This window comes from Toxotes jaculatrix, chromosome 11 (genome assembly GCF_017976425.1).
Source record: "Toxotes jaculatrix isolate fToxJac2 chromosome 11, fToxJac2.pri, whole genome shotgun sequence".
Taxonomy (NCBI): domain Eukaryota; kingdom Metazoa; phylum Chordata; class Actinopteri; family Toxotidae; genus Toxotes; species Toxotes jaculatrix.
Genome location: NC_054404.1, coordinates 9,908,986 through 9,936,596, shown reverse-complemented (window position 1 = coordinate 9,936,596; position 27,611 = coordinate 9,908,986). Strand labels below are relative to the sequence as shown.

The 27,611-nt window shown below is 40.9% G+C and overlaps 2 protein-coding genes across 6 annotated transcripts in view; one reads left to right on the top strand and one right to left on the bottom strand.

Annotated features, from left to right (window-relative positions):
* Positions 1 to 45: 45 nt before the first annotated feature.
* On the bottom strand, positions 46 to 23,095 carry slka (STE20-like kinase a). Of its 3 annotated transcripts, none has more exons than XM_041049844.1 (19): positions 22,500 to 23,095; positions 17,240 to 17,404; positions 14,987 to 15,035; positions 14,252 to 14,401; positions 13,198 to 13,270; positions 12,637 to 12,831; positions 12,326 to 12,407; positions 11,961 to 12,092; positions 10,487 to 11,743; positions 10,259 to 10,389; positions 9,599 to 9,722; positions 9,041 to 9,220; positions 7,081 to 7,173; positions 4,208 to 4,337; positions 3,475 to 3,599; positions 3,183 to 3,377; positions 2,477 to 2,602; positions 2,113 to 2,226; positions 46 to 1,955 (listed from the first exon to the last, which is right to left on the bottom strand). In XM_041049844.1, the coding sequence occupies exons 1-19, from the start codon at positions 22,647 to 22,649 to the stop codon at positions 1,809 to 1,811; spliced, it is 3,618 nt and encodes a 1,205-aa protein (XP_040905778.1). In that variant the 5' UTR covers positions 22,650 to 23,095; the 3' UTR covers positions 46 to 1,808. The 3 variants fall into 3 exon arrangements, with proteins under 3 accessions (XP_040905778.1, XP_040905779.1, XP_040905780.1); XM_041049845.1 differs by lacking the exon at positions 7,081 to 7,173 and adding an exon at positions 5,340 to 5,411; XM_041049846.1 differs by lacking the exon at positions 7,081 to 7,173.
* A 2,142-nt stretch (positions 23,096 to 25,237) lies between these two features.
* Positions 25,238 to 27,611, top strand: part of LOC121189357 (SH3 and PX domain-containing protein 2A-like) — a 51,358-nt gene continuing 48,984 nt past the window's right edge. For all 3 annotated transcript variants that reach the window (XM_041049393.1, XM_041049395.1, XM_041049392.1), the window contains exon 1: positions 25,238 to 25,546. In XM_041049393.1, the coding sequence (XP_040905327.1) occupies positions 25,475 to 25,546 (72 nt within the window). In that variant the 5' untranslated portion in view covers positions 25,238 to 25,474. The remainder of the gene's footprint in view (positions 25,547 to 27,611) is intronic.

Sequence of the window (27,611 nt, the reverse complement as noted above, 5' to 3'; positions counted from 1 at the left end):
CTAATTGATCTCAAAGGTGTTTCAGGACAGTTAAAATGTCAAATAAACAGTTAATATTTTATTTACAACAAAAGAAAATGTCCATTTTTAGAGACACTTTAAATACATTTGATCTGACGTCAAAAATGCATATACTAAGAATATCCTATGTGGTAGAATGACAAGTCAATGACAATTAAAATGCTGTAACTTAACAAAATAAAAAAATATTTGAAATCTATGGGGCATATGGTGTAATTCACAAGACAGTCTCCAACAACCCCAATAAAAATCCAGCATTCATGACAAAACACGAGTCAATTCTGATGTCAGCATACAGAAATTATAACATGCACTGATGATATGCAGTGGCAAAATAAACTCATCAGGTATCTTTATCTTCAAATAGGTCTCTTTTTGTGAACCATCAATACTTTGCTCGTAAAATACAGCGAAGGACGTCTCCTCACACATCGGAATTCATACAGTTATAGATACAGCATTTTATCTTTCATAGAACACTGGTCTCAACCAGAGCATAAAGAGTGATTACAGCATCAATATATCAGGAATACGTGTTTAGAAAACTATATGTGGTCATAAAATACTAAGGGAATATTTGAAAAACAAGGTAAGATTAAAAAAAAAAAAAAAAAGCAGGCAAAAATGTTCAAACAGTTCAGTCAGTTTGGAGTCTGAATAGGCTTGGGTGAGACAAAGGTGACTCGTTGTGAAAAATACATTGACAGTTTACAACTGCATATTTTTTTCTTTAGTTCATGTGGCAAAACAGTGCAAATCAATAGCTTTACATTCCTTTAGTATCCATTTGTGATCGTACTTCTCAACACTGCTCAAAATAACTCCCAGAAGGTAAAGTGATTTATTTTCTAAATCAAAAAAAAAAAAAAAGGATTTCATCATTCTTCAGGAAGAAACAGGTCACCTCTGTGTTTAACTGAACAGGGGAATGTGTGTTTGAGAGTACAGCACTGAAATGAAGTTGTGTGTTAAAGCAATCGTTATATTCTTGTTCATTCATCTCTCAAGACTGTAAAATCGTCATGGTAAGCATAGGATCTGATTAAACGTCATATGTAGGTACAGACATGTAACATTTCACTCGTTTACAACACAGTACATTCCTTTTCATTGTAACTTACAGCCTTATGATCCCAACATGGTGCTATTTTTGACTCTCATGGCAACAACAGACACTACATACGTAAGACTACACAGCCATAACACAGCCCACTGACTCACCGGCACATCTCCCTTTGAACCAGCTCTACCTTCCATGCAGTGAAACAAGACCTCAGAGTTGGCTTGATCACCAGCTTAAGTGAAACGATGAAAATAATCCGTCTACATCTTGTGACTATGGGTGGAAATGATAACCGGTTACTTAAGTGCAACACATTCAGGGGGCACTGTATTTACTGCAAGCTGTAGAAAACACAGGGAAGTGCCTCAATGCAGAAGAAAAGAATATATGAGGCACTGGAGATCATTCAAACAGTAGCAGGCTGTGCTTACAGTAATCTGATAAGCATGATTGGCCTTAGCTATCAACTGCAGACTTTTAAATTTTTGATCATGCTCAAAAAAGTGCATATTTTCCACTGGACAATTTCTCAACGAGCTGAGAAAAACTGATTAAGTGTGTGTGTGTAGGCACGTTATTCTCACTAAAGGTGGAATCAGAGCAGTGAAGACATTTTCATGTTTATCAGTAACGGTCAGAGAAATGACGTCGTTCCACCAGGAAGCGTCTGTGAACGCCGCCGAGTTTGACAGGAGTCTGTTTTACAGCACAGACAGACGTGAGGCTATAAACCAGAATTGTGCAGGTTTGGGATGGGGTAAAATTTGGATACTCGACTCTGGGTGGTGGGGTTAAGGCATTCAGATTCACCGCTCATCTTGAAGAAGACTTCCTGCTCCTGAAGCTTCCGTGTAAACTCCTCCTCTAACGCCTGCAGGGGGCAGCAGATACAAACAACTGAGTCAGACGCCTCAATGGTCAAATGACAAAAAAAAATCTGAGCTGCAGGAGCTTGATGCTGAATACAGTTGGAGTGCAGTGCAGAGACAGTAAGACAAAAAAGCTTAAATGAATCATATTAAATCTACCTTTTTCCTGGGTCTGAGCTTCTCCCTCCACTCCTTTATCTCTTGGCTGTGCTCCTCATCCAGCTCCTTCAGCTTTTGGGTCTCATGTTCAATCAGAAGGTGGCATTTCTCATTCTGAAAGACAAAAAGGAAAGCAAATGAGTGTAAACACAGGATTCATGCGCTGGATTAATGATTAACACCCCATCTACTCTAGCTCCTTAATCTGCACTGGAATATACCTTTGTCTCTTTGATTTTATTTATTTTTCATTTTTTAAATCAGCTTTTCTTATTTACAGTATAATCTAGCTATTAAATCTTATTCTCTGAGACACGTAAACACACAAAAAATGTGTGGGTGTGTGTGTGAGTTATAGCCCCACCTGTAGCTGCTGCAGCTCCCTGATGTTTGAGTCACACTGCAGCTGTAGATCTCTCATCTGGTTCTCGTGTTTCTGGTGTTGATGAAGCCTCTCGTTCTTCTGCCTCTTTTCCTCCTGAGAAGCAAACTGGACCACCCGGACAAAATACAACAGACAAGAGTTAATGGCATTTCCCTCAAATTCATCATACTGCAGTGAAGTATGTAGTGATCTATCTTTTTGGCAGAAAGGTCGCATTTTGAAAAGTGGTCTGCTCGTGCTACAGGCAGCACTAGCACATGGAATGACAGAGTGGTGATTATGCAGAAGGACAAGTGAGGGACCTGGCCATGGAGCGGTCCATTTCAAACATGGACACTTCAAAACTGTCAGGCACTGACCTATTTTTTTACCATCTACTTCTTATTGCCTCTAAGGTTTTGCGCTGGTTTTATCTAAACAAAACTAAAGTGAAACAACGGTTTGACGATGACGGAGCCAGGGAAGCTTGTGAAATGGTGACTGGAAAGTTACCGGTCTGAGATCCAGACGTGTTGGAATAATTAAGAGTACTGTGTTTGTATTGGGCAGATCCTCGTATGACTCTATGCCAGAGTGACATAGTGTTGCTAAAAAAAGGACCATGCATGTTCAGTCACTTTTGGCAGAAGTGACAAGCAGAAATTGTGAAACGACAGCAGCAGGCATCCACGCTCTGTGTCTGTACCTGTTTAATTCGTTCTCTCTCCTGCTCTGGGGTGACAGCTGCTGTGGCAGTGATGCGGAGGCTCTTCTTGAACATGGCCATGCGGGTCTTGGCCTCGCTGCGCTGGATCTTGGGCAGACGAACCCTCTCTTGAGTCTGTTTATTCTTCATCTCCTCTATCAGCCGCTGGTTGTAGCGCTGCATCTGCTCCATCTCCTATGGAACACACACACGCACACAATTTTGAGTTCAGCATGGTTTTGTTTAATAAAGCCAAAGACTTCTCCATGCATTTTTCTCTCTGAGCTCTTACTTTCTCATGTCTCTTCAGCAGCTGGTGTCTTTGCAGGAAGTACTGGTCTTTCAACTGCTGCTTCAGCTGCTGGTGCTTCTCCTGCAGGTGGCGCTCCTCTAACTCCCACATGGCTGCCTCTCGAGCTGCAAAACACACATGTGCAGACACACAAAAACATTGCGCAAGGCGACCTAAGTATGAGTTATCAGACATGCACATGCATGTAGCTGGTGAAGAAAACAAAGACAGGCAACACTGCCAGTTAGTTAGACAAGCTGTAACATGTCTTTCAGTTCATCTGTACTGTCATGTCTGCATGTCAAAGTCTGTATTTACACATTATTGGCGAGAAAAGAAGGTGTTGCTGACATACACTACTTTAGTAGTTGGGAGTGAATGCAGTCCAAGACTGGACTGAAAACAGAAACCTGCTGATGTGATGCCTTGAGTTGAGGAAATCAGAACCAGAAGTGTCACCATGTTTCTCACCAGCACATGAATGCACCACAACAGCATGCTTCAAATCAATTGATGCTTTCACCAGTGTGATATTCATTGTGAACGGTTTCATGTCTCAAGCAAGTTTCAAGTCTCTACAGTCTGGTTTTCACATCATACTAAAATAAAGAGAAATTCGTACTTTAACCAGTAAATGTAAAAAAAAAAACCCAAAACTGCAGTGCTTTAAAAAGCAGCTGTAAGCTGTAACGTTAAGTGGTGTCGTAAAAGAAGTTCCTTCTCCAGCTCCTACCTCTCATCAGCTGCTGCTTGTGGTTGAGGCAGTCTCTCTCAATAGTGGCGATCTCTAGTTTATGCTGCTGGATGATTTTCTTCAGAGCTCCATCCAGGTCTTGCTGCTGCTTCTGCAGAAACTCCTGCTCCTGAGGAGCCAGAGAAAAGTAGAGTAGTGAGAAACAGCCAGAGGAAGCCATGGGGATCACAGAGGGACAGCCAAGAGCAGAGACAGAAAGCAGAATAAAATGTCACAATGCCTGAAATAAAATTACATAATCTAGTCAAGTCATTCACAGTCAAGTTCAGCACAACACATAGCACTAAAAAAAGTCACATCATCAACTGGAATCAGCAGAGGAGACACTCAGAGATCATGGATGGCAACGATCCACAATGGAGGTGAAGAGAGAAAGAAAGAGAAGTTAACAGTTCAGTAAAGATTCAGATTCACAGTTTTATGTAAGACAACATCTACATTGACATTGACATTGTCCAGAGCCCAGTCTACATTATGTGCAAATGACTAACAATCTTCTTTTCTATCTTTACATATAATTTAAAAAGACGTAATGATCTATTCTTTAGATTTCTAATACTTTGCTGGTGGTAAATTGTAGGTTATGTGCTGCTATTACTTCACTATGATTAGGTGTAACTGATCATTTAATCATGCAGAATCAGTAGAAAACCTAGGTGACATTATTATTGCACTACTCCAAAATAAGGTGGTTAAAATGTGATACCTTTTATATACAGTCTGTGATGATACCATAACCAAATTAGTTCAGTCTATCTTTGGACCATGGCTGACAGAGACAAGCACTGTACATGTTTACTCCTAGACTTAATCTAGTTTGATGCAAATATAAATACAACCATGTAAAATACACAGACTAGATGTAGAACATTTGTGGATTGGTGGAGGAAAAAATACTGAGCAGGAGAAGAAGAGAGAACCACTGCACAAACACAGTGATGACAACACTCAAAAAACAAACAAACAAAAAAACACCGTCCATGCTTACATGTGTCATTTTTATAATAAAACTCAACCATCACAAACTACCCTGTCACTTAACTTTACACACATCTAAGTATGGGCCATGGACGGAGAGAAACAGGGCGGGAGTGGGGTAGGGGGGACTTACATCCTGCATCTGAGCGTTGAAGAGTGCGCATGAGGACAACTGAAAAGACTGTATCATAACCTGGGCCACTGCCTGCGGAGGAGAGCACACAGCGCACTCACCCTGATCAGGGACAGACAGCACACAGCAGGCTGAGGATCTCTCACACACACACAAACAGCTGCACACACACACTGATTCTTCCTAAGTTATGTAAGTGATGGCCCTTTTCCACTGGGAATATTGGTGAGTTTAAGGCGCACAGCACAGCTCTGCATAAATGTTAGGAGGAAGTCAGTTAATGAGCTTTCTGTACTCTTCTCATTATTCTTCATTACACTTCGGTTTAATTCAGCTTGCAAAAGAGCAGTTTTGTTACTTCTCATGCAACTGGTACACGCAGTGTTAAGGTTAAGTAACCTTAAATAAGGCCTTTGTCCACATGACTTGCATTTAATTCATAAAAGATGTAAAGGAAAACAAAGTTTGGAAAAGGCTTTCAGTGCAGATGTCTACAGAGGAAACAAAAGCTGTGTCTGGAATCGCTCCCTTGTTCTTTAATTCACTGTTTCAGACATGATAAGCACTCAAGGGTACTCTGTCGTGAGTAGCAAATTGAGAGCACTTATGAATCATCATCGTCTTCTGCATTACCACTGACAAGTGTAACTGTGGCTGTAATTTCCGTGTAAGTAATCTCAGGGGCAAAGGATTGCACTGGTGGATGTTTAGTAAACAGTAGTATATATGCTATGGATAATGCAACAAGTATTTTCATGATCAGTTATTGTGCTGATTATTGCCTCAATAAATTGATTCAATCCTTTGGTCTATAAAATGTCAGAAATCAGTGAAAAATGCTCATCATAATTAATAATCAGTGAATTTATATTACCTTTACTTAAAATATAACAACAATGAACTGATTGCTAATTGCAACTGTTTCAGCCCTGAATTTTATATTGTGATATTTACATACACTCAGTGGCCACTGAATTAGGTACACCATTATCTATTGAAATGCAGAGCAACAACCTCATTATAAATACTACTACATCGTTCGAAATGTGTTAAATAGTTAAAGGCGTTGCTGTAGATTATATTGAGAGGTTTCACTACTGTTTTTGCCCTCCCTATTTATGCACTAGGAACACACTCTAAATATAATCCAGTACATCATCACCACTATGACTTATGACCTCAATCATAAACGTATAGCAGAATTAACAAATCTGTGACAGTGTCAACAAAACACTTGTGTTGCATTAAACCGTACACGTGTACCTAATAAATGGGACACTGAGTGTATATCATAATGTAATACATTATGTGGAAATTAAACTGAGAAATGACCCAGAAACAAAATAACCTGACAGGAGTGAATTAAGTACACAACAGATCAAGCTACTTCATCACACTGCCATAAAGCAGATCTGCTCATTGATTGGCATCTTTTCCCATAATGGCTTAATACCACCATGTATCTTAAAGGGAAAGCCAATGCAGTGTAAAAGGTATGGCTGAAAAACTTCTATAGTTCCAAGACTTATATGTACTGTCTACACTCAACTAACAGGTCGGAAAGATATTACAGTGCACCAGTTGGAAAATAAGGAGCAATTACAGACACAGCTATTCTTTGTGTTTGTGTGAATATGAATACCTTAGATGAGTGAATAAGGATATGGTGAGAGAGGAAAAAGAAGAGAGAAAGTAACCTCTTACTCTTTCACAGAGTAAGAGACAGCAATTGATGGTTTACCTCTGCAGTCTTAAGGAGCGATAGGTCCTCCTTTAAGCGTTTCATGAGCTCTTTTCTCATGTGTTTGGGTGACTGTCCAACTTCCTGTTTGACCTACAGTGTGTATGCAGAAACTGGTAGATGCTGCATATTCTGAAAATCTAACAAAGCTGGCTAACAAGAGTAGAAGACATGCACGGCCCACTTTAAGAGGAGAGATACTGCATCCGGCCACCAACTGATTTAAAGACAGCATGCTGAAATCCCACGGCCTGTGTGCTTCTTTGAAGTAGTCAGTCAGAATTTTGATTAGAAGTTTTACAGAGCATGTCAGAACTGTCAGTTTGAACTGCACGAGTTAGAGTCCCGTCAAGAGAAAGTCAAAATAAACATTTGACAGCTATGTGCCAGAAGATGTTAGTCTCAAAAACAGCTCCCCTTGTATTACTTGGCGTTTGATTAGGCTCCCCAGCCATCATGATCGTTATTATGACTCTTGAAATTAAGAAAAAAAACAAAAAAAAACAGAGTAACTGAGCTGGAATCATCTGGTAACAACGACCTTCTGAATGTTTAACAGTCCTGACTTGTGGACTGCTCCCAAGCTCTAAATTTATAACTGAATACTGATAAGACTAAATATTACGCATAAAAATACTTCAAATCTCCCAACTTATTCGAGACTAATGCTGCAACTAGCAATTATTGTCATTATCAGTTAATCTGTAAATGAATTCCCTGATTAATCAATTAATTCTTTGGCTGTAGAAAAAAAAGACAAATGCCATCCCAATTTCCTAAAGCTCAAGGTGACATCTTCAGATTGTGTATTTTGTCCGATCAACAGTCTAAAACCCAAAGTTAGTCAGTTTACTTTCACATAAGACAAAGAAATGCAGCAAATTCTTAAGTGTGAGAAGCTGCACCAATGTGACGTTTGAATGAACTGATTATCAAAATGCTTGTTGATTAATTCATCGATTAATTGTTGCAGCTCTATTAGAGACTATTCCATATCAGTTACTCTGATGCAAGGCTTTGATTACCCCCCCCCCCCCCACCCACCAAAATGAGCCCAACACCACTTGGAAAAATCTTCAAGAATTGACCAAAGCCACCTCACACACTCATACAAGAGACATGGTTAGTTAAAATACACAGTCACAGTACATTTTGGATAAAGCGTACAACATTGCAAAAATATAAAGTAGAGAAAAAATACACATTTATCAGTAGGCAATAGCTTAAATTATTGTGGCTAAACAACAAAATAGATGATGTCTGAAGCGACCACTTAAAGCCAACCTTCGATGAAAACATATTTTTCAGAACACTGAAAATATTCTCTAAGTGGCCCAGAAAGCAAACTGCGAGCAGCACAACCACCACCACCAAGGCATCATAATGCACACTAGATGCCAAAAGGCGCTACTGGCATAAAAAGCTGCATAAAGCGAAGCACACCAAAACATCCCACAAAGCATTTAAGGCTGCCAAACAAGGAAAGGGGCAGAACAGGCTAATAAAGACCTAGTATGTACGTATAACAAGCCCAGCACACCATCGTGATAAGGTTTAAAGCTTAGCCTGAGACTGAACTTTTATTAAATAGTTCTCAAAAAATAACAAATAGACTCTGTGGCACAGTATCGCTACAGAGTCTATCCAGAAGCCTGAGGGCAGATGAATAATGGATACAACAACATGGAGCTTGCAGCATCTAGGAGAAAGATAGCACAGTCTGTCTGGTGCCATCATTTGCACACATACTGTGCCAGGTAGAACAGCAAGGCACACCACTCCCGTAGGATTAATGTGACACAGCCAAATAAGCCACCGGCTAAGTTGTTAAACACATGCACCATCAAACAGCTCGTATCTATGACATGCAAATGCTTAACGACCCCAAGCACCTCCCCCAGTTAAGCTAATCAGCCCACTAAAGGCACTTCCATGCAGAAACAGTCATGCACAAGCATACCTCTTTCTTGCGGTTCTTCAGCATGTTTTGGAACTTTGAGAGCTCCTTGTCTTGATCCGCTTTGATGCGTTTGGCTTCATCTCGAAGCCGGCTGGTGTGATCCTGTTCCAGTCGCTCAATGGTCTGCTTCTGCTTCTTCTCAAGATTTTCCACTTCTTGGTCATATTGACGCTTCTTAGCCTGCACAGACAGAATCAACAGTGGCATCAGCTTGACAAGATGTTTGTAATTTCACAAGATTAATATAGATCGACACCCGAATGTTTGTTTCAGGACTTTATTGCTTAGGAATGAGGGGAAAGCTAACTGGAAAAGCTGAGGTGTAAGATAGTATGATTGACTCAAATTAAAGTTTCTAATATAGTTACCATCACTGATTAAACTACTGTGCTTCACAGGAGAAATACTAAAAGAGTAAATGATGAGTGATAGAGACAGACCAAGTGTTAGCTTCATTTAAATCACTCTGTTTTTAGATCAACTAAAAAAAGCAGCTCGTTTCTTAGGAAATGACTAAAAAAAAAAACCTTCCACTGTGGTGTCAATACACTGACTCACAGCAGTTTCCTGTTCAAAGCGCCGGTAGATCTGCTCTCTCTGCTGCTGCAGCTTGTTGCTCAGCTGCTGCTGGGCCCTTTGCTCCTCTTTCTGCAGGAGGCGCAGCTCTCTCAACTCCTGCCGCCTGAGGAAGTCACCAAAAGTTCAGTCAAGTAGCCACCATGTTTACTCAATTCAAATTTAATTTAATTTTAGTAACTGGCCACTCAAACCTTTACTTTTGCAATTCTTCTTCTTCTTCTTCTTTTTCTTCTTATTATTATTATTTCATGGTTGCATTTAAGTTTGTTTTTTTTCCTAATTTGTAACAAAAGATTCATTACAATATTTGTGCCCCATTCATATTGAAGAGGAAAATGAATGGCCTGTAAACATGTTAACTGTTTGCATTACAGATATTAAGGTGAGGAACTTCACTGCAGATAGTCAGGCAGCACATACATAAACAGTCAGAACAGCATGCCTTGTGTCTTTAAAAGGCAACATGGGAGATGACAGTAACATAATGCAGCATTCATCACCGGAGATAACCCATCTGGCATTTGTAAAAAGCAGTGGGAGTTGTGAAATGAACAAGAACTATTTAAGGCGGGCATGTTAAATAGGTCGTGTCCCATATTTAGACCAACAGTATGGCAAGCAGATTGGATACAGACGTACCTCAGGAACCTCATCTCCTCACTCTTGGTGTCGTTATCTGTCACTATCTTCGATGTCGTCACGCTGACCTCCACACCATCCACCATAAACTTACGTGTCTTCTTCAGAGTCTTCTTCTGCCGTTTTGATTCCTACAAATGAAACAGGGAAGTTGTGGAGGCCGAAATTCTGAAAATAGTTTTGACAATTTAACAACTGAGGTTGTAAGTAAGGCACAGCCTATGTTACCTGCAAAGAAATAGAGCCCCCTTCTTTGCTCTTAGACAGGAAGCTAGAGATGGACAGATTGAGGTCAAGGCTGCTGCTATCAGCAGCAGAGCTGCTTCCAGAGTCAGAGTCCTTCTCCACATCTGGCTTGATCACAGCAGGGCTTCCTTGCTCCGTCTTGGTTTCAGAATCTGTTTCACTCTCCGGGACAGAGACGGCATCTTGGGAAGTGATCTCATCAGCACGCGTAGCTTTCTCCTCATCTTGCTGTGTAGGGACGTCTTTAGATGGCACCACATGTTCTGAATCCTCAGAGGTGTCTTTGACTTCATCACTGACTCCATTAATGGATTCAGTTGGTGCCTGTTTCTCTGGTTCAGCCTCCTCTCTGGTCTGATTCTCTTGTTTGGGCTGCTCAGGCTCCTCAGGCTCCTCAGGGGCCTCATCCTCAGGCTTTTCCTCTGGCTGACTTTCTATGGTCTCCTTCTCTAACAAAACATCAGTAGAGGACTCATCCACACTTGACTTTGTGTCTGTATCTCCATTTATGTTTGTGTCTATTACACTTGATTCTACTTTCTCTGTGTCTACATCTACATCTGTGCCATTAGCTGTGCCATCTATTCTGTCCTCTGTCACTTTGTGCTGAGGAATCTCGTCACTCGGTTCTTTGCTTTCTTCTTCTGCCTGTGCTACTTCCCCTGATATAGTTTCTGGTTCCCCTGGTGTATCCTCAGGTTGCTCCTGTGATTCCCTGGATTCTTGTGTACCTGCTTCTTTTTCTTCCTCCTCTTTCACATCCTCAGGCTGTGCTTCTTCTTCTGTTACTTCAGTAGGTTCTTCCTCTGTTTTCTCTTCTTGAGTCTCCTTCTGTTCCTCCTCTGTTTCGTGACCATCTGTGACAAGTTCTTGGGTATCTACAGGTTCTTCTGGCTGTGATACTACAGGCTCAGCAGGAATCTCTTCACCTTGGCCATCTTCTGGTTTAGCCTCTGTAGGATCTTGTGAGACAAAGTCCTTGGCGGGATCTACTGTCCCAGACGCCAGGTCTTCATTACTGGCATCAGACACCTCGTTGAGTTTCTCCTCCTCAGTCTTGTCTACCTCACTTGTTCCAAGTCCTTCATCAGAGAGCTTATCACTGGTCCGGTCCTCAACAGCTTCCACCTCCGTCTTTTCTGTAACAGATTCCAGCATGGAGGGAGTTGGTGGGACTTTGTCATCCTCTGAGCTGGCCACACTGGCATCTGATGGTGCTCGCTTGTGCCCAGGAGCAGCCTGAGTCAAGAGTTAGAAATATATGAAAATCACAATATGCCAAAAGTGAATGATAGAAAAGATCACAGCACTATCTTTCACAAATATATCAACGATGACTGTTCATACTGAGCTCATACATCATTTGAAAAAAAATAAATAAAATAATAGTGCCCAAATATATTTGGGTGCTATTATGCTTGTTACTGTATATACATACACCAATTAAAGTACATACCAGAGGTGTATCAGGGTCTTCTTCCTCCTCCTCCTCTTTGCTGTCCTCGATCTCCTCTGTGACTTCAGCTTTGGCCTCAGCTATGAGCTCTCTGAGAGGTTTGCTATCAGTTACACTGGTGACAAAGGGATGCTACATAGATGGAGAGTGACACAAGGCATTAAAATAAATTAGAAATCTCAGTCCTTCGCCAGCTGTCAGGTTATAAGCACAGATGGGAAACAGAAAATGACATCCTTTGAAATATGACACATTCAGATTCTTTACATAAGTGCGTATGCATTCTTTGGGTTTTACTCTAGGCTGTGTAGGTGGTTGCGTACTGAGAGATAACAGTAGGGTGTGAATGGAGTAAGGCAGCTCACCTGTAGAAGCTGTACTGCGCTCCACCTATTGTCCACATTCTTATCAAGTGCTTTCCGCAGAAAGTCATTGAATTCTGGTGACCTTTGAAGAATAAATAAAAAAGAATCAGTTTGTTGGCTACGTAACAAAGTTTTGTCCCTGGGCCCTGCTTTGTGGAACCGCAGTACTACCATTCTTTCCCCTGTGGCCATTCAGTTAAGCATTAACAATTCACCACGCTTTCACACATTAAACAGTCAACATATCCCTAACTCCAGTCCGGAAACATTCCAGTGCCACCTCTCTAGTTATCACCAGCGCACCATCTCACCAGCGAGAGGGATGCATGAGTGTGGGCGGCTCGGACTTGGCTATTTTCAGCAGCACTCTCATGGGATTCATCTCGTGGTTGGGTGGCTCAATCTGCGCCAGCTCTATCAGGGTTACCCCGAGGGACCAGATATCGGCCTTGTAGTCGTATGGACGGTCCTTTGACGTTTCGCACATTACCACCTCTGGGGCCATCCTGCAAAACGAGAAGTCAGTGGGTTTGTAATTAGCATTAAGGAAATTTTGAGCAGCAAGTGAATGTGTGCTTTCAGACATGTTGTTTTAGGGTCAATTCTCTTGACTTTTCAAGAGAAAAAACCCCCAAAACAATAAAATAGCATGTTTGTCAATTTGGTCTGGAATTAGGAAGCCTATTCCGTATTTAAGGCTGAGGTCGTCCAACAATCAAGTGCATCAAAATTGCTTGATGATGTTTTGTTATTATGTCACATTGCATGACAGCTTTCGTGACACTGCATAGAATAATCGTTACCCCAAACTGTGGACATTTATCTGATGGACAGGGGTGAATGCCCTGTTGTATCCAGGCTACATGACTCACCAATACGGAGTGCCGATGAAAGAATCTCTTCTCTGTAACGTCTTGGTATTTTTAGCAGACACCCCAAAGTCAGCTGAAAGCAGAAATAAATTATGATTCTTTTCATCAGAGAATCAAACTAAACTGAATAATGACACTACGAATCCACTGGAATAGAAGATATAGAATAACATTTAGCATATTTCTACGAGAGCAAAACGATAGGCAGAAATCTTTCTAAACCAACCCGCTTTCAGATTTCAAATATGGACCCCATAAATTGTCAGAAAAGCCTCAATCTCCCTTCCATAATGCTCTTAGAGACCATCATCACTGCCAGCACTTCTGTTACCTGTGCAACTATTTCAGCCTGCTCTCTGCCTTTTCTCGCATCAGTTACAGTACGTACACATTAGAGGGAAAGAGAGATCTATCATTAAGTCCCTGGTGACTGCTTGATAATTATTGTTTGCCAGGCTCCATCATGACCCTCTGCCTACAGAACATGAATCATCAGGGAGCCAGTAGCTATGGATGCAACAGCAGTAACATGAATACTTTTACTTCTTGAATATTATGTAACCAATTCAGCGTATCACCAACTCCAAAACATAAGTGGTGTATAAAAAAAATACAGATCTCTCCTTTGGGGCAACAGAAAACGCATCACTTCATTTTGTAACCTTTTCAAGCATGACGTCACATGAATAACTCTTTCCACTTTTACTGAATGTAAACACAGTGCTGTGCACTTGTCACCATTTTCCCCAAAGTCACTTAGCTCAGCTGGTTGCCACAGCACTGATGGCAAAGGGATCCACAACTGACTTTACTAATTAGCTTTTAAAGCCTATTAGTGTTGGCCCTGCAGCAGGATTCAGAGTGGTCACCAAGGACATAGATTTGAGAGAGAAATCACCAATGAATCATCTATTGTTCTGTGTAGTATTCTAAAGTAAGTATCTTAACGTGCGCTTAGCTGGAACATGAGTGATCTTTCCTTGCTGAATAATCCTTCGCACTTAGTGAAATAGTACGATGGCAAATGCAGCAGCAAAAGATGAGAGATTTTTACCCAGTTTCACATCTCCATCCAAGGAAAGGAGAACGTTCCCGGCTTTCAAGTCTCTGTGGATGATCTTGTTCTCATGGAGGTAAGACAAGGCCTCCAAAGTCTGCTTACACACCACACGGATCTGAGGCTCTGTCAGGGGCCTCTCCAGTTCTGTGGATAAACATGTACACAGATTATTCATAAGTCACATGTTTTCTACATCATATGTTGTTATTGTAGTTAACTGTGAGGCACTTCTACAAACACAGGCTGGACCATTTGGGTGTATTAATATGTGTGTGAAATGTGATGGCAGAATGGTATCCCATAGCAACTGGAGGAAAAAACTCCACCCTTACAGCAGCCAGCATGTATGACTGGACAAATCTGGGGGAAGATATTTGTTTTAGGTGCGTCAGACCACAGAGCAGAATCTATATCCAACAGTGCAGTGAATTAATTGGTAAGCTCTTTGTCATGGTACTTCACACTCAAGAAAAAAGTTGAGAGGTGTTTCTTCAAGCTTCAAAATAAGAGAGAGAAACTACAGGCATCAGAAGTGGGCTAACCACTCCTTGAAATCTGAGCTACAATAATTACACAGTTGGAATGGCCTCTCCAACTGGGGAGAGGGAAAAAAATCCCACAGAGGCTTCTGGGTGGAATAAAGAGAGTTGGCACTCGAGGATGGAGCAAAGAAAAAGCTCCAGAACTTTTCAGTGTTTTACTGTTTCCTTCAATGAATGAGGGACTTACCCAGCATGATGGCATCCACTGCGCCACCTGCACAAAACTCAATCAGAATCTGCAATGATAAAACAAAACAAAGAGAAACAATAAGTAACATGTACTGTGATGTGATGAAGCCCTAGTTTCACTATTCTCAAAGCAAATCATGTGCTGAAAGGCAGAACTGTTATCCAAAGGAGGAAAACAACACAACCTTTACAGGACAGACGTCAACATCCCTGTTCTATGTTATTGATTACATTGTGGAGTCATTCCAAGAAGCCAATCAATCACCAAAACATCCATACTGATCATCCTTTATATGCACATCAGAGCATATTTATATTCGTGGATAATCTTTATGCTTCTTGGATCGAAACATCAGTAGAGGTTCTAGGTGCAACTGGGAGACATTGACAGGCATCCTCTCCTTCTGATGTCTAATAGAGTGTAAATGCTTTGTGTGTCTACATATGACTCACATCCAGGATATTTCATCACACTTTCTGATGAAAAATCTGTTCCTCATTTAGGTAAACATTACAGTGTCTTTAGAAGACACACTCTCCTTCAAGTCAACATGTCATATACAGTACAGACAATTTCATTCTTGGAGTATGGACACTTTAATTCCTGTCTCATACTGTGTCTAAACCACATTATTTGTATTAAAGGAACATGTGAGGGGAAATATTCAGAGGAAGTAAGCCAGTGATCCCCTCCTACATTTGTCAAATGTAGAGTGAAAATTTATACAATATACCATTTAAAACTAAAGGTTTAGACTTGAGCGTGTGATAAAATACACAGGAGGGGTGCACACAGTACAGATACTGTGACATGCTTAAACCAGGTGACCTGTTGTATAATTATACAAAGACTATGGATTTATCAGCTCTCAAAGCACATTTGGGTTGACTATATGAAGCCACGGTGCATTTGCTGAACATAACACTGATCCCTAATACTGTTATAGAGATGTAAAACTGCCCAGCTCCTGGGTTGTAATAGCTGGTGTAATGTATCCGACCACCACTTCATCTATATTGGCTTTTCCAGCACGTTACTTGGCAGCTCATAGTATCAGATGATAGAAAAAAATCAATCAAAGCTACAACTGAGCACCACCCACTATTCAGGGACTCAAACAAAGAGGAGAAACCAAGTGGCTGTTCCCGTTCTGTATAACAGTTCATTGTGCCATGGGAATCTTGATTGTAATTTACATTCTTGTGACTCTGACAGGTGATACAAGTTGGCACAAATTCAACTTGGCTAGTCAAAATTTCAGGTTAAACTGAACATCGTGCACCTAAAAATAAAGCCTCTCTTTTTTAGCAAAATGTTTTCCGTGATTAATCTTTAATAGGAAAAAGGACCATATTACACATTAACACATCGCCCAGCACATGCAAAGCAGGGGCAGTTACACATTCATCATGCTGCTTAAAGATGGGGGCCGGAGGGACAACCTGCATGCAGCGCTGAATTATTCACAGGCACTTTCTCCAGCCACCAAAACCACTCCATTATCTTCCCATAGATGTGGCCAGTCCACAAGGGACGGTCACATGACACCACCTGCCAGGACATAATTGCACTGGGGCCTCTTAGTGCACACAGAGTGGGGATCTACTGACCATGTATTAAAACTGCACCGTGACTTAACTCTCTGCTCACTGTAAAATAGCTTGATAAGGAAGCAGAGACAGGACTCTTTTTAAAATGGGTTCAGAGAATTTGTTCTATTGTCAAGGTAAAGAAACTATTATCAGTGCTCATGATTTGTGGGAGGGCAAGAATAAGATTTTAAAAAATGGGGGTATTCAGCTGGAAGTCATGGGCTCCAATTGTTATCAGAAAATTACTTACTTAACCTACAATGTAGAAGCATACTGCCTCACTTATAAACACAATCCGTTATTTAAAATGAGATAATGTATAAACATGTATTTTTATCTTAGAATATGACGTGTGAAATCTGGGAGGTCAGGCAATCCTGCAGTAGGGCACGCAGTCCTAGCGTCGTACTCGCCTCTAACTGTGTCACATGATGAGTTTTAATCTCTTCAGTTGTAGGCGACAGGGAAAAAAGCAGACTATTATCCTTTAATCGATGACATAAGAGTTCTTTAAGAAACAGCATAACAAACAGTGGCTTGTGATGAATGTGCTTGTCTCCATGTGTGACTAGTGCACTGCCTCTGTGTCTCCTTGGCTTCAAATCAACAGCAACACACAAGAAAAAAACACAGCTCTCTCAGTCAGGCACTTGCTTACCCAAAGTTTGCCTTCAAAATAAAAGGCATCCAGCAGTTTGACGATGTAATGGTGGTTGCAAGAGGCCAGAATGTCAATCTCTACCATGTAATCCTCCAATTCATCCTCCGTCTTTGTGTCAATAACCTTGGCAGCAGCGAGGGTCCCATTCTGCTTGTTCTGGGCCTAAAAGCAACATTGACAACGACAAAAACAGGAAATTATAGAGAACTGTATATTATACTTATGACACAAAATGTATAAACTATTAAAGGAAACAGAACAAAGAAGGGGGCTGTATCAAATGAATAAGTTGTTCACTATACATTGTTTATGATACTGCTGGTACTGAAAGGTAGCTATTGTAGAAAAACATCCTTCAACATTAACAATTTTACTTAAGACAAAAGCCATTTTGGAGCTGGAGCAATAAACAGTGAAACACTTTATGGATTGTGTAGCTGAAAGCAATTACAAAGAGGATCACAGCTTTATAAATACACTTCACAGGCTCTTTATGACAACATGTTGCTATACATTGAAAAGGAAAATTACTGTGGGGGGAAAAAAAACACAGAACCAATGTGATGTCAAAATATTTACAATACACCCCATCATCTTGTGGCCTTCTCTAACAAAAACTCATCTTGTGAAACTTGCTCACTTCCTCCTCTTCCTTTTCTACCCTCTGTTCCTTTATGTCCTTTCACTTTGATACACCTGCTGTAAGATAAAATGTGAAGTCGCAGAGGCAGTTTTGTTTTTTGATTGTGTATTGATTTTGATTGTACCAAATAAATCTATGAGCTAATAGGTTTCTGATTAGAGATTAGATGTGTATCTACATTGGTAACACTTGCCTCAAAATCTTCATTTCAGATTAGGCTGCACTCAAAAGACTAACATGTTAAATTTCCACAAGCCCTGTCAAACAAGTAGCTGAGAAGTTATTTTAAGTCCAGCTTTGGATTTAATGTTTATGGATACAGACACAATCTCAGGGAGTTAAGGAAAAAGAAATGGGAGGGAGTGTTAGGAGCAACTGCTGCAGAGCATGTCAGACCCTATATTTACACAGTTCTGACCTGACACACACCCCGTCTCTTTCCCTTTGTGCTGGCTGACGCCTGTCTTGCACAGCCCATCACTGATACATGTGCAGATTCAGTTTTAACTTCCTTATGGAGAAAAAAGTGATAATCTGTATGTTATGACATGATATTTTACACTTTTCTAAACTCTATACACTGGTCTGTTTTGAAGAATGAAAGAGTTTGTGGATGCCATAATAATATTTAAATGAGACGCATAACCATTTGTTATATATAAATAGCCAAAGTAATCCTGCATGTTGTTAAATAATCTTTTAAGACTAACAAATGATTGAGATGTGTTTGATGGTTTCTCTCATATTATAACATAGGCACAACAGTATAACTATGTGAACTGGCTGGCTTTGTAAACATAATTAAGTAAACAGTTTGTGTTAGATACAAACAAATGTCACTGACAGCCCTATTTGTACTGAAAAGGAGTGGTACATTTTGAGATGAAAGTGTACGTGGCATCAGGCTTTTCACTCTCTTTAACAGCTGATTTGCACTTCGCTAGCAATCTTTGTCACCCCACCCAAATGAGGCAACCATCAAAAACCTGTGAAATAACTGATGACATGCGTAGTCTGTGTTGATAGTAATGTGACCTGATGAAGGCAACTCCTCCCCACCATTCCATGTGTGGGAACCAGGAGTCAGTACATTGGAAGGTGTATTTTTATCAGTAACTTTGGTCTGAGAAGGAAGGAAAGTCAAATGAAGATTTCTCTGTCATAAGCTGTATTACTTGACCACAAGAGATCCAGGAAGGAACAACGTAGGCCTCACACAGAGAGAAAGCTGTTCAGCAGGGACCAGTGCAATCAAAGAGTCTCGAACTGATGAAGAGATGAAGCTTCCTGTGAAACTAACTTCCACCAAACTGCTAGATCTACATTTCTCATCTGTTAGTTGTCTGTTAAATTTGTATGATAAACTTCAATCCTTTCTTGAAAGTTTTTCAAAGAAGTTGGTTTAAAATTATGTTCAAAAAGGACAAGAAAAAAGCCTGTTTGTCCTTTCACTCAGAGACAAATATGGGTATAGGAACAGAGCTGAATGTTTCTCATACAGCTGAACATTTCACAACGTAATAGCTGCCAAAAACAAATTTACACAAAGATAACCTGCAGAGTAACATCAGTTAGCAGAGATTAAAGGTGGGGGACACAAAACCATGCATACTTTGCAATCCTACACTGCAAAACAACAGCCCCAGATGGAGAAAATAACCCCTCTCTAGAGATCCGACTTACTCAACAAAAAAATGAATCTTAAGAGCTTCACAAAGGTAGCGTTTGTTCTGAGGCCATTTCATTAAACTGGATTATTCTGTTCTGGTGTTATGGGTTTTGTGTCCACATAATGTATAATGTACGGTATGTGCTAGTGAAACAAAGAGACCATCAACCTGAAGTTGTTTGGGGTGTTGGGGGTGGTGTAAAAAATGATTCCTGATTAATCATGATTATATTATGGACGATTATGAGTCGATCATTAAATTTTGAAAGATCGAATTTTGGTTTTTTTTGGTAATACACTGCAGTGACTCTCCAGTTACTGGTTGTCATATAGGATTTAACCGCAAGGCGGCGCTGTAGACTAACAGTCATAACAAAACACCCTGTAACAGAGCCAGCGAGCAAGCTTACTATGATAGCGAGAGGCATGTGAAATGGACGAAGAAAACACCATTAACCGGCAACCAAGGGGGGAGTTGTAGGTTTCATCAGTGAGGATCACTTCCGCGTTCAAAAAGCTGCAGCTCCTCGGCTGCCGCTGGGGGCTGGCTCCAGAAGTTAGCAATTCTCCATTTACCCCCATGTTAAAATAGCCAACTTTACAGCCTAAAAAAACATATTTATAGCCTGGTATATTCTTTGTTTTTGGTCTCTATTGATAGATTCCACCTCCGTGAACACTGGGGGGCAGTTAGCTCTTTGCTAAATCATCAGCCGGGCTAGGCGGCTGTTGACAGGGGCTGCAGTGTCCGTGTTTGTTTGCCAATGTTCGGATAGGTTTTTGTGACAATATAGCTTGTAGTGTAGACTGTACTGACCGACCGTCGAAGGACTCTGTGTTGCAGTTTTTTAGGTAAGTAAATTTCTCACTTTTTCTCACTTTCATTTTACCTGGATGTTTGCAGTAATTAGCATGTATTAGCATATTTTGCCGCTGGCTTAACTTGACTTAATTGCCGATTTATGGTCGCTGCTGATACAGAGAGATGACCGGAGCAGCTAATGTTAGGAACGATGTTGCGGTGTGTTCCGTGCTCTCAGGGTCCGTTTATTGCGGGAATACTAGACTACAATTTTATTTCGTCTTATTTTTCTGTTTAAAAAGTCCGACATTGCATGGACAGAGTAGCTCCGTCTGTAAGCGGCTGCTGTTGTTTGTATGATGCTGTTACTGTACGTGGATAGTGGATGAAGGCAGCGGTGAAAGCCGGTAAATATTAAATATTGCTCCGAGCTAAGTGGGCTGACACCGGCTGACCCGTAGAGTAACCACCTATCCGCCAAATATGGAAAGTACACTCCCACTAAAATCCAATGGCTCAGCTCAAATGCCCATGGTTAGGTCACAAAAGGGACTCCCGGAAACCAATGGGTAACGTCAAGGGGGCTACGTCCATGTCTGATACATCTATGCCGGCAACCAATCAATCCATGCAGCTCCATCTGGGCTAAAAGCGAACGTGTGGGTGCATTTTGGTTTTCATGGCAGGAGTTCTAAACACGTCGACAGGACGTACGTTGTCTGCAAACTTTGCCGCACTAAGCTAAAGTACTGTGGGAATGCTAGCAACATGAGGGCTCCAGGTTCGAACCACGGTTTGAACTCTTCTGCGCGGAGTTTGCATGTTCTCCCTGTGTCTGCGTGGGTTTTTTTCCCGGTACTCCGGCCTTCCCCCCATAATCCCCAAAACATGCACATTAGGGTAACTGGCTACTTTATGCTGCCCATAAGTGAGTGTGTGGTTATCTGTCTTTGCGTGTCGGCCCTGCGATTGACTGGCGACCACTCCAGGGTGTACCCCGCCTCTCGTAGTCAACTGGGATAGGCTCCAGCTCCCGGATCAAGTGGTATAGAAAACGGATGGATGGATGAGGGTTCACATGTTGCGCTTCCATCCAGAGGAGGCTGCGTGAGCTAAAGACAACCGCCTGAAGCCTGTCATTCCACCGAATCAACGTACTCTCCACGAGGTAACAGCAAAATTAGCCCCAGTGAAAACTACATCTAAAACGAGTTTTAAAAAATAATAATAATTTGGAAGTTACAGCTATACTACACGATACTGAAGGTGCTTTGAGATGTTTCTCAAGAGAAGTTGTGTAATTCAGCAGCTGACTGTTTTTTTTTAATGGTGCAATACGTTTATGGCGTATTTTGGGTTACTGTTGTCAAATGTAAACTCAATAATCGATTGGCAATCGATTCGAGACCTCCATAATCGTAATCGAATCAAATCAAATCAAATCAGGAAACTGGACCGATTAACCACCCCTACTACCTGTTAACCACTACATTAAATCTACATAAACACCTGCGCACCAGTCACAGTGTATGGTATTAACTTGCCCTTGTCTTTGTAAACAGAGCCCTTTTTCACTAATGGCCAGTCCTACATGTCTGGGAGTGACAGCTTTGTTTTTTAAGGGTTTATCTGTGTGTCCTTTCTCAGAGAAACCTTAAACAATCCAGTTTGGCATTTTTGAGGCCATGAGTATTTTGTGGAAGTGAACCACACCTTCACCAGCTTGACTGAGGCCAAGTGCAACTCAATGACATGGCAAAGTCATATTTATAATCTGAAAATATATCCTGCCTTAAAACTACAAAAAGCGGAAATGCCCCTGGCACAGTTACGTGGTGAGTTCTAGTTGTCATTAAACACAGACCTATGTTAGGTCTGTTTGCATTTCCTCAACAGGAAGATTTAGCTAAGTAGGCAGGGAGCAGTGAAGGTGCAGCTGAGTGAGGTGAGATAGCATGCATTTGAAACGAACATTTACATTACTGAGGGTCTACTGGCCTAGAGGATGTGGCCTGAACGGGGACTGCTACTGTCACTATTAACATTTTATCTTATCACCTGAATGCAACAACATGAAACACAATGGAAGCCAGAGTCTTAAGAAATGGCTTAGAAAAGCACCAAGGCGGATGTAATACATTACCTTGTACACTTTCCCAAAAGCTCCATCTCCCAGTTCCCCAATAATCTCCCAAATTTCCTCTGGGTTAACGTCTCTGTGTACATGTTCGTACTGCTTCTTCTTCTTGTCAGGCCCTAACTTGAATATCTTCCGAAAATTGAAGAAAGACATATTTCTCTGATGTGAACTACGGCGCCGTGGATGCGGTCTCTTCGGTTATTTCCGCCACGAAAATTTAGCGGTCCCTCCCGACGCGGAGCTCAAATGACGGCCGAAATAACAGCATTCATGCGTTAAATGAAGGCGGACAGGCTGGTGTTGTAGCCATTCAGCTACGATAATGTCAATTATAACTTCCCTCGACGGCAGTTCTTCACAATCACATCATAGCTAGCGCTGGTCACAGGACGCTGGTCGGGGAGGTGAGGGATACAGAGAAGAGTTCGCTAGCGTTTCCGTTTTAAACGACTGCTATTAAAGGGGACAGCAAATACCGCCGTTATTAACACACAGCACACGACATTTTCATCAGTAACCGTTACCGAGAAAAAAATGGACAGTCAAAAGGTCTAATGCTTCGCTTGCCTGTTCACACAAAGTTAGCGGATCGGCGTCAAGTTAACTGACGTAGCTATTTGGACTTCCGTTGGAAATTTTCCAAATAAAACAGTTATTATATTATTATAATAATGAAAGGACGTATTTGGGTGACCTTTTAAGACGCTAAAATTAGCAAAGAGAAAAATACTAACCTATTTCATCGAAACAAAGACAATGTGGTATTTGCTGCATTTTGTGCTATTTTGTCGGAGTACCAACGGAGAAATGTTGCGGGCTTTATAACGGCCGAGAGTAACCGTTATGTTATATCGTTTTGCATTTTGTTTCACTGAATGAAAACTCAGTTCCATGCCATGTGTCATTATTATATGATCCACGTGTATGAAGACAAAACAAACAAACAAGAGATAAGAGGTTTTTTACATCGGACAGTAAACATAGCTGTTTCCGCTGTCAGTTGGTCTATCAGCAGGGAACTTGATGCGGCTGCTTAACGGTATCTGTTTCCTGGATCGCCTGCTCAGCGGCTCAGCCCCTCGGCTCTACCACGCATGCTACTTGTCGTCATGAAGAGGAAAAATGGTTGAAGTTGTTTCACATTTTAACCCCATTTAGCCCCACATTGTGTTATAAGGAGTGAGATGGTGAAGGCTTACAGATCGGTTCAGCTAATTCACAGTGGTAGAATGTAACTAGGTACATTGACTCAATGTGCTGCGCTTAAGAACGAATTTGGTGTATTTGTACTCTACTTGAGTGTATTCTTTTCACGCCCCTTATACTAAGCTATACTTTACTTAAATTCAGACGTAAATTTTATAATTATTTACCCTATTACAACTGTTAGACACCTGTAATTACGAAGTACGTTATAGTTTAAGACTTTGCATACAAAACAAACGAAGAGCTTAAAAACATGATGCATGGTCATTTTGATGGGTATTTTTCACAAGTTTCTGAAATTTTGCAAACCAAACAGTAAAATGCACTTTGCGCATCACTGCATGAGTAATAGTAATGTAATGATGTAATACACATTACATTATTATTACACGAGGTGTTTTTCTGCTCTGAATACTTTCATCTTTAATACTTAAATACAGTAAAGTTCTCATTATGCAGAATCATCCCTTTCAGTGTGTTACAGCATATACTGTTGGATTATTTACAGTTTTACTGTATTAACATATAAGCATTATAGTGTTGTAGTTGGTCAAGCTGATTCTTAATTAATCAAAACTACTTTATATAGTTTTGTGTAGATAATTTCGCAACAAATGATCAGCCTTTATAAGCTGGTATTTAATATTTCCATTTTCTGTTGTGGAGTACAAGCATAAAGTGGCATGAAATACAAACAAAACAAAACACAAGTACCTCAGAATTGTACTTAAATACAGTACAGTTAAGTAAATGTACTTTGCTCCCCACAACTGCAGAGCACAGAACAAACCATAAAATGCACCACTTGCACACATTTTAAAATTAAGGAGAGGTCTTGAGTTCTAGCTTTGTGTTGTCAGCGCCTCCGTGTGGGAAGATGAACTAATTCTCTGGTTTCCTTCGCTCAGGCCTCCTCCACTAGGAGGGAGCAAAGTCATTTACCATACGCCTAAAAGACTTAGCTCCTTGTGAGTTTATGTGCCGTCGGAAATCCTAGTACTCCTTTGAAATTAGCCTCAAAGTGGACGGTATACAGGCTATGTTATGTGATACCCAGCTAAGTAAACAAAATATATGTTTCTGTGTGACTATCACGCATTTTCTTCTTGCGTGTTTAGACATACAAGCTGTTTTCTTCTGTTAAAAATAAAACATCTGTATACATTACTTGTTTTGTAGAGCTTGTTACGGGAAGTAGGAGGAACACTCGAAGGCAGCAATACTACTCAGTTTTCCATACAGTTTTTCAACATACAGGCTGCCCAAAATGTTCTACAAGCTCTCAGTGGCTTTCAGATTACGAGTTTGGTACAGTGTTACACATGAGAAACAACAAACAGGTCCCAAACAGTCTGACTTCACTTCTTTAAAGGTTCCCGTACAGCGTTGTCCAGAGCCGGGACCGCCCCGCACATATTGATTTGCACTGCCCCTTCTTTCCTTACTTTGCTGCGGCTGTCCAGCCCAGCCCCTCTGGAGGGAGGGAAAGACTGACTGAACGCCAGTTTTATTGCGTTGTCATGTTTCACAAGGAGTTCAGAAGCTCCCAGACCGCCTGACACCATCATTTTATGGATGCACCTAAAGCCTGAGTACTTACAGCCTGCACCCCCCGCCCCACCCGGCTTCTTCCAACTTTCTTTCTGTCCTTGGAGCCCTCACAAGGCAGTTCCCTCATGATTTTTGATACCCAGTATCGTTTTCATGGGTAAACATCTTTTTTTGAACTCTTCGTAGTTTTTCTTGGTGCAAATTCCATTTGGTCTGTCAAGATGCAGCTCCGTACGGTCCTTGACGTTAATGTTGTGGATGTGCAGAAGAGAAGGAATCCCTCCAAACACTATGTAAGTTGTGTCTTTATTCCGTGTTGCTGATGTCACGTTGTGCAAGTAGCTGTACAAGTTTACAAATATATGCTCCACATTGCATCCGTATTGAAATGATTGGTCCACTACTTGTGCATAGGTGGATGGCATTGTGTTTGTTTCTTGGCTTTAGTAATCCTCTGACCGTATTTTTTTTAGCGCCATCAACAGGTCAAAAGTTTACTTTGTTCAGTGTTTTGTTTTGTGTTGATTATGACCCAATACTTGGAAAATTAATAACATTTCCAGCAGCCTCAGCTGTTGTTTGTGTTTTGTGCTAATCGGCAAACATGATCATGCTAACATGCTGAACTAAGATGGTAAACAATGGGTAAACATTACACCTGCTAAACATCAACGTGTTAGCATAGCCATTGTGAGCATGTTAGTATTCTGATGTTAGCATTTAGCACAAAGTAGCCTGTGCTTAAGGACAGTTTCTCAGATAAAACAGATTAAACCTTTTCTCATTAAGAACAATGGAGCCAATCAGTGTCAAAAAGCTCTTTGACCACCTGTATGTCACAGTTTGACTCTCCTGAAGCCAAACTGTGACTTACAGTTTGGCTCTCCTAAAACCATTTCTTTGAGGTGCCACATTTCCGTTTGGGGTCATGTATTCCTGGCCACATTAGCTGGAAGAAGTCTGTGTATCAGTAACAGTTATTTATATAGCAAGGGTCATACTTATCTAATTTGCTGTTAGGAATGTACCATCCTAGTGTCTTAACACCCATATGAGAACCAGATGCGCGTTTTGCTTTGGCCATCCCCATGTAAACATCATCATCATCATCATCATCAGAGGTGATAGTAATGGACTGTGACATCTTGTATGTGACCAAAGCTGTGTAGACAGACAGGACTCACCACAGTAAGGTGGGTATTAATTCGACGTGTACCTGAACTGGGATATAATACTTCCTCCCCGGTCATCATATGGGACTCACATATGTGATCACATGGCCAGTAAGACAGATGACTGTAGACAGTTTCTTTCCATCCATTTGAGCAGGACTGTCTGTTTCAAGATGAGGTTGAAAAGTGATTAATTAAAGTCATGGTACCGTTGTTGCTCCAATTTGAGGAGTTTGTTGGTGCTGGTTTCTCAAAACCAGCATCCATTGTTCCTGAGATGTAGATCCTTCAAATCCACGTGCCATTGTGTAACATCTCTTTAGCTACATCTTTGTAGCTCACAGGGGAGCTTTTAATGACCAGTGCAAGGAAGATGTCTGCAGATTCATCAGCTTGAGGTCCAGTATCTTGGGGAGACAGCGACGGCAGTAGAGAAAGTCTCAGCAGAAAGAGAGCTGAAGCTTGAGATGTTGGCAGCACACAGATTTTGTTGACATGCATAGGAGTTGTTTTTGGTTAGTGGCTTTGTTTGACTGCCATCATCTCTCAGATCTTCTTGGAGGCGTATGGTTTTGTAGTCAATAAAATCTTTACAGAGATAAACAACCACAAGAAGAGCTCCCAACAGCAAAGCAGTGCCTGCTCTGATGATTCTTGCCTTTGAGTCTCTGCAGTGAAAAAATAAAACTTTTTAGGTGAATGAACTTATAGACATCATAAAGATCAAATTGTAGTTAATTTTACCACAACCATATAACAGAATTTCATGGTTATTGGTTATTTCAAATGCACTACAAAATGCAAATGAACAGACCTCTGTCGAAACAAAATACTTGACTGAGTTGAGTCGATTTTATACTGTTGAGGACTTAAGGTACTTTCTTGCTGGTTATTAGGCAACTATGGCTTGTTATTTGTTTCAGGTTAAAATTGTTAGAAAAGAAAAGCAAAGATTGTTGTCATGGTTAAAGGATACAAACACTGACCATTGGTAGAGCACAGGCATGCTGGGTTTTACAGTGTTATAATAACAATGTCACACTATTTCTGCCTTACTTGCTCCTGACAGACAACAGTTTTTATTTCCGTGGCCCTGGTCAGAAAGTCATAAACATAAGTTGTGTCTGTGAAGATTCTCAGTCATCCAGCTCATGGCATCTATGGTACTAATTCAAAGGCAACTGGA

Excerpts from the sequence above, each read along its gene's own strand:
- slka (XM_041049844.1), bottom strand. The coding sequence starts at position 22,649 with ATGTCTTTCTTCAATTTTCGGAAGATATTCAAGTTAGGGCCTGACAAG. Across the intron at positions 17,405-22,499 it reads CTTTTGGGAAAGTGTACAAG|GCCCAGAACAAGCAGAATGG; the intron begins GTAATGTATTAC and ends TGTTGCTTTTAG. Across the intron at positions 2,227-2,476 it reads GGGAGCTGCAGCAGCTACAG|AATGAGAAATGCCACCTTCT; the intron begins GTGGGGCTATAA and ends TTTGTCTTTCAG.